Source organism: Otolemur garnettii, unplaced genomic scaffold, assembly GCF_000181295.1.
Source record: "Otolemur garnettii isolate 467f Iridium unplaced genomic scaffold, OtoGar3 scaffold00127, whole genome shotgun sequence".
In the NCBI taxonomy this organism is placed as follows: domain Eukaryota; kingdom Metazoa; phylum Chordata; class Mammalia; order Primates; family Galagidae; genus Otolemur; species Otolemur garnettii.
This window is the reverse complement of record NW_003852522.1, coordinates 862678-869416: the sequence shown is the minus strand read 5'-3', so window position 1 is coordinate 869416 and position 6739 is coordinate 862678. Positions and strand designations below refer to the sequence as shown.

The window sequence follows — 6739 nt, the reverse complement described above, 5'->3', positions numbered from 1 at the left end:
TTGCTCGGGCTAGTCTTGAACTCCTGAGCTCCAATGAGCTTCCCACGTTGGCCTCTCCAAGTGAGAGGATTACATGCCTAAACTACCACACCCCCTATTTTATATTTCTTCAAGAGAGTGCAGTGGTCAGATCATAGCCCCAGTGATCCTCCTGCCTTATCTCCCAAGTTGCTGGGACTATAACACATGCCCAGTTAATATTGTTTTTGTTTGTTTGGCGGGGGCTGGGTTTGAACCTGCCACCTCCGGTTTATGGGGCCAGCGCCCTACTCCTTGAGCCACAGGTGCCACCCAATATTGTTATTTTTTGTAGATACAGAGTCTTGCTTTGTTGCCCAGGCTCGTCTTGAATTCCAGGCCTCAAGTGATCTTCCTGCTTTGGCCTCCCAAAGTGCTGGGATTACAGGCATGAGCCACAATGTCCAGTCAGCAAATATTTTTAGTGCATGCTTGTGCCAGCAATCATGCAAGGTGCTGGGGACACAATGGAAAAAGACAGATTAAGTCTCTGCCCACAGGAGCTAACAGTCCAGTGAGGGAAACAAAACAAGACAAAGTTATAGTGTATGTTAGAGACTAATGGCTCCCTAAGGAGAAATAAGGGAAGCACAGAAGGGTAGAGGAAGTGTACGTATAGGGAGGTTTAGACAGGTCAAGAAAGGCTACATGAAGAAGGTGACATTTGAGTAAAGATGAATACAGTGAAACAGTGAGTCATCTGCGTATCTAGGGAAGAACATGGGGTGGGGAGGAGCCTAACCAAAGGCACCAAGGTACCTTCTGATCTTAAAGAGATGCTTAGAGCAGACAGTGCAGTAGATGTATATGACTTTGATTTCTTCTTGGGCAGTGATGTTTTGGTAGCAGTCAGGAGTCTAAACTTGTTCCTAGGTACAGTCTCCATGTCTTTGTGGACTTTTTGGGATGAGGAACCCCAGAATCTTGAGAGAATACCAAGAACAGCTGTGGTGCAGTCAAGTGACAACACTTAAGAACTTTTACGGAGTCAATCCAGCCTCATTGCCTCCCTTCTCTCCCCTGCAGGGATTGCTGTTTGGAATCCCGCCTTTGATGTCACCCCACACGAGCTTATCACTGGTGGCATCATCACAGAGCTGGGGGTCTTTGCCCCGGAAGAGCTGCGGGCAGCCCTAACCACCACCATTTCCTCAGATAGACCCCAGATGTAAACAACTCAGCTCTCCTTACCTTGTTCCCATCCCTCAGGTTTTTAATAAATTTCTGGAATGCCCTAACCAAAAGCTGATCTTCCTGCCCTCAATCACACTTATTCCTAGAACAGGGAAATCAGACAGGTCTTTGCACAGATCTTAGGAGCCTAGTAGCCTACAAGCAGTTTCAAATACCAGCTCTGCCACAGTGTGATCTTAAACAAATCACTTCACCTCTGTGTCTTGGTTTTCTTATTTTTGAAATGGGGATAATACTAGTATCTCCCTCTTAAGATTGCTGTCACAGCTGGAACTAGGATAACATTTTTGGTGCAAAAATTTTAAAGAGCATCAAAAAAGCTCAGTAACCAGGGTAAACAAGAAATGTTCTTTGTGTTGTTTTGTTTTGTCTCAGCCTCCTGAGTAGCTAGGAGGCATGCATGCCACCACACTTAGGTAATTTTTCCCATTTGGAAAAGACCAGGGTCTTGGCTGTGTTTACTAGGCTAACCTCAAACTCCTGGCCTCCAGCAGTTCTCCGATTTGGCTCCCCAAAGTGCTGTGATTACAACCATGAAGCACTGAACCCTGCCAAGCAATATTTTTTTAAATCGAAATGAATGCAAAAAAATTCATGATGAACAATATAATTCTTGAAAATATGGTATATCTTGATTACTTAAGTTTGTGGCCTCCCCTGGAATTTTGGACCGGAGGTGATTGCCTCGCTTGCCTCACCCTAATCCTAGTCTGAGATTTTATGTACAAAGAGTACAAAATAGTATGTTCTATAAAACACATAAACAAGCAATTAAATATTAGCTTATTGTTGTCCCCTTTCGTGCTGTTGTCTTAATTCCTGTGCCACGTTGTCTCCCATGATTCCTTGCGCTGTTTTGCCCCGCTCCATCCCATGGTGCCTTGCGTCTTCCGTGTGCGATTCTCACAGCACCGCCTCTTCCGGTGGGTGTTCGGTCATGGCTCAGGGGCAGCGCAAGTTCCAGGCTCGCAAACCCGCGAAGAGTAAGAATGCAGCGGCGGCTTCTGACCGGAACCGGGGCCCGAGGAAAGGCGGTGAGGACCGGGCCAGGGACTGAAGGATGAGGTGGGCCTGGGGCTCCCCGGCCTCATGAGAACGTGTCTCTCCCCAGGTCGTGTTATCGCTCCCAAGAAGGCGCGCATCGTGCAGCAGCAGAAGCTCAAGAAGGTGTGTAGGGCTCAGGAGTGGAACCCAGGGACCTGTGGCGGAGCCAAGGTGGAACACGGGGCGGGCCGAGCAACAGGGATGGAGCTTGGAGAACACCAGCTCTGTGCTGTGAGCCTCCCTTCCTCCCCAGTGCAACGGGTGCAGGAACACCACTTACGGTTCAATGAGGCTTCATAGAAGCAAGGTTTAGAGTGCAAAGTGTTCCGAAAACGTTGGCTGCTTTCGTTTTTCTGTTCTCTTTAATGGAACTCAGGAAGGGAGATGGAATGGGCGGGGAGTTGAAAATCTAGCTTTGTAAGTATTAAGTGTTGGGTGCCAATCTCAGCGCTTGACTCTTTTAGTGAATAGCAGTTTGTTTGAGACAGTTTCACTTTGCCGCCCTCGGTAGAGTGTAGTAGTGTCATAGCTCACAGCAACCTCAAACTCTTGGGCTCAAGCGATTCTTTGCTTCAACCTCCCAAGTAGGAGGGACTGCAGGCGCCCACCACAACGTCCGGTTATTTTTAGAGACAGGCTCTTGCTCTTGCTCCTGCTCCGGCTGGTCTCGAACTCGTGAGCTCAGGCAATCTACCCGCCTCTCCCTCTCAAAGTGCTGGATTACAGACATGAGCCACTGTGCCCGGCCTTTTTTTTTTTCTTTCCTATTCAAAAGTGTCGCTCTGGGGCAGCACCCGTGGCTCAGTGGATAGGGCACCAGCCACATACACCGAGGCTGGCGGGTTCGAACTTAGCCGGGGCCTGCTAAACAACAATGACAACTGCAACCAAAAAATAGCTGGGCATTGTGGCGGGTGCCTGTAGACCCAGCTACTTGGGAGCCTGAGGCAAGAAAAGTACTGTGGCATCATCATAGCTCACAGCAACCTCAAACTCCTGGGCTCAAGTGATCCTTTGCCCTCAGCATCTCAAATAGCTGGGAGTACAGGCCTCTGCTACAACCCCCAGCAGATTTTTCTTTTTTTTAGTAGAGCAAGGATCTCACTCCTGCTTAGGCTGATCTTGAACTCCTGAGTTCAAGCAGTCCATGTGCCTCCACCTCCCAGAGTGCTAGGATTACAGGCCTGAACCATCCTGTCCAGCCTGTGAGTAGTTTTTTATCCTGAGCCATTTCCCTGCAGAATGGCCATACTGAGGGCACTTGTTTAGAGTTGTAAGGATTCAGAACCATAGCTTATAAAGCTCTGAGAACAGCACGGAGCTCAGAAGTGTGACGTTCCTTTGTTGGGTTTCAAGGCAACTGCCTGTCTCCTAAAATGCCAAGGTTTCAGGCAGCTGCCTGGACCCTGGCTCTGGGGGCACTTTGGTCAAAAAATGAACAAACACTGCAAAGTAAGGCAAGCATAAAACGAAGTTTATTGAGATAAAAGAGGGTTTACAAGGTAAAAGAGTTTCCACAGTGGGATACATTCACCGTAGACAGCAAACAGGCCTCCATTGGCTAGGTTGGATCTACATAATGATTTCAGAGGTCACCTTGGAACCAGAGTCTAGCACATGCAGACCTCCCTTTAGCCTCTCTAAAAGCCCATCGGGAGGGATATGGGCCACATGATAATTAACGCTGTTGTAGGTCATCTTCAAGACTGTATTATACCTGTTGTTAGTCTAGGGAGTCCTCTACATCCTTTTGCAGTTGGCATGCGAAGTTCTGACTGGCAGATTGGTAGCGCGTTCCCTCCTTCCCAGAAGTGAGCAATCATTTGGGATAAAATTGAGGTGGGTGGCACTAAGATGCCAGTCTGAGAGCTCAGCCTTTGTCTTCCTTCCCCAGGAGAACTTTTCCTAATTACCTAACACTTTGGTTATCATCCTCATCTTTATGGTTGTCTCTTAAGTGCAGCTTTTTTATATAGGTGGGTAGAGTTGCACTTGCAGAGAAGTTGGAAAGAGGTTTAAAACTGTGGTTTGGGTAGAGTCAAACCTGGATTTGAGTTATGCTCCACAGTAACCAGCCCTGTTACTGTCTTGAGCAAATTGTTTAGTCCCCACAGAGCATCAGTTTTCTCAGAGCTGGGTACCTAGCAGTCTGCTTAGCTCTGGGATCACAGGATTTGGGTGGGGGGGGAGTAGGGAGATTCTCATTGGTACCTCAAATTCAGCATGTCCAAAACAAGTTCCTGATCCTAGCTTCCCCATTCTCTCCTTCTACCTCCATGATTGGCCAATCTTACTTTAGGATGACTCTGTCCTTGCTGGTGCTGAGGGTCATCCTTGAATTCCCCTTTCTCTCACATGGAGATTCCATCCATTTTTCCTAAAGAACTAGTCCACAGGCTTGGTGCCTGTAGTTGAGTGGTTAGGGCGCCAGCCAAATACACCAGGGCTGGTGGGTTCGAACCCGGCCCGGCCAGCTAAACAACAATGACAACTACAACAAAAAAATAGCCAGGCATTGTGGCAGGCGCCTATAGTCCCAGTTACTTGGGAGGCTGAGGCAAGAGAATCACTTAAGCCCAAAAGTTTGAGGTTGCTGTGAGCTGTGATGCCATGACACTACCGAGGGCAACATAGTGAGACTCTGTCTCAAAAAAAAACAAGGGCAGAACCTGTGGCTCAAAAGGGTAGAGCACCAGTCCCATATGCCAGAGGTGGTGGGTTCAAACCCAGCCCTGGCCAAAAACTGAAGGAAAAAAAAAGTTCACAATCCACCCATTTCCCATGTCATCTTCATACAGACCAGTGAAGTCACCTCCCTGGTCTCCTACTCCCATCCTCAGCAGCCAGTGGGCAATTGTGAGCCCTGAGTGGGGTCCCACCTCTCCTCTGCTCACAACTCACCATGGCTCCCACTTCACTCAGGAAAAACCAAGTCCTAACTCAACCACAAAGCCCTGCATAATCTCTCACATCTCCTACCCTCCCCTGACTTGTTCCCTCCAACCTTCCTGGTCCCTTGCCAGCCTCTTGTCCCACCTCAGCAATTCTGCGTCTCTCTGGGAAATCCACACAGCTCCCTTCCTCCCACTCATTTCAGTGCAGCCTTCACCCCTCACTCTGCTTTATTTTCTTTATAGTGGCACTTACTGTCCTTTAACAGTTTAACATTATATCACTGACATTTATGTTGTCCATACACACTCTTTGAGTGCTGGCTCTGTCTCCTGCACCACACCCAGGCACATGGTTAGTTCCCCCAGTGGTGGTGTTTGTGGTCTTTGTAACTCAAAGGAGTGGCAGGGGGCAGTGATACCATTGACTGAGATGCCAGTTTGGGGCCAAGATACTTGGGTTTTGTTCCATCCCTGTGGGTTTTCTTGGTGGCTCCCATACCCACCCCAGCTCACCATCTGCAAAGCAGAGATGACATGGGATAGGAAGAGGCTGCACACTAGAGCCTGGGACCAAGGGCTGTAGGGACACCAGGTTCCAGTCCATCACCACGTGGTTTGGGGACCCTAAGCAAATGCTTCCTTGCTGCAGGAGCCTCAGTTTCCCCATTTGTAAAACAGGCATAAACAGAGCTAAGGTGCTGAGATGAAAATGGTTTTTGTGTGTTGAGCCCCAAAGATTGTTGAACAAAAGTAGGATTAAAATCCCAACCACTAAACCTCCAGTCAGATGCTGCTTGAGTGGATAGTTGGTGATCCAGCACCCTATGAGCACTGGTGAGGGAGAGGCCACCTGGTCAGGGCTTCTTTCTACCTCAGGTCCCAGGCTGACTGCCCCATGGTTGCCCCTTAGAACCTGGAAGTTGGGATCCGGAAGAAGATTGAACATGATGTGGTGATGAAAGCCAGCAGCAGCCTGCCCAAGAAGCTGACCTTGTTGAAGGCTCCAGCCAAAAAGAAGGGGGCAGCCGCCTCCTCCACTAAGACCTAAAGGTACCAGCCCCAGCAGAGGTCAACACTGCAGCCCCACCTCCATGCTCCAGCATTGCAGGTGACCCTGCAGCTGCGCAGGAGAAGAAGACCCTGCCCCCAGCGCTAGGCTGTACCTAGAACTTTGTAGGGACCTGGCCCATGAGCAGGTGATCAGTAGATCCAAGGTTTCCAAGAACCCAGTCATGACCAAAAACATGGTCACCACCTTCCTCAGTCCCATTGCCCCAATCCTGTCTCTTTCCTGGTTTAACCCTGAGCAATAAACTTGGTTTTGTTCCTCTTGTGGTGCCATGGATTTTTGAGTAGACCAGGGCCACGTGAGCCCACTGATCCTCCCCAATGGACCTGTCCTGCCCTGTCCCACCACCATAACCAGCCATGGGACCACGGAAGGACAACTGGGCTTCTGTGCCTCCATCTCAGAGCCTGGGAGCTGGCAAGAATCTTTCTTTCCTCTGACCCTGAAATACACACTCCAGCCTCCCTGCTCAGCTGCAGTTCTTCCACCAAGATACCAAAGTCAAAACGAGGGATGAGCT

General features: G+C 49.2%; 2 protein-coding genes across 2 annotated transcripts in view; both read left to right on the top strand.

Annotated features, from left to right (window-relative positions):
- Window positions 1–1366, top strand: part of MRI1 (methylthioribose-1-phosphate isomerase 1) — a 9259-nt gene extending 7893 nt beyond the window's left edge. The window contains exon 6 of the mRNA XM_003798014.3: window positions 1045–1366. Within this exon, the coding sequence (XP_003798062.1) occupies window positions 1045–1190 (146 nt within the window). The 3' untranslated portion in view covers window positions 1191–1366. The remainder of the gene's footprint in view (window positions 1–1044) is intronic.
- A 765-nt stretch (window positions 1367–2131) lies between these two features.
- CUNH19orf53 (chromosome unknown C19orf53 homolog) lies at window positions 2132–6482 on the top strand. The gene is made up of 3 exons (XM_003797904.3): window positions 2132–2246; window positions 2324–2379; window positions 6061–6482. The coding sequence occupies exons 1-3, from the start codon at window positions 2150–2152 to the stop codon at window positions 6196–6198; spliced, it is 291 nt and encodes a 96-aa protein (XP_003797952.1). The 5' UTR covers window positions 2132–2149; the 3' UTR covers window positions 6199–6482.
- The last annotated feature ends 257 nt before the right edge of the window (window positions 6483–6739 follow it).

Bases quoted from the DNA above. Each gene is read 5' to 3' on its own strand.
- CUNH19orf53 (XM_003797904.3), top strand. From the start codon at position 2,150: ATGGCTCAGGGGCAGCGCAAGTTCCAGGCTCGCAAACCCGCGAAGAGT. The intron at 2,247-2,323 runs GTGAGGACCGGG...GTCTCTCCCCAG, and splicing joins CCGGGGCCCGAGGAAAGGCG to GTCGTGTTATCGCTCCCAAG. The intron at 2,380-6,060 runs GTGTGTAGGGCT...GTTGCCCCTTAG, and splicing joins AGCAGCAGAAGCTCAAGAAG to AACCTGGAAGTTGGGATCCG.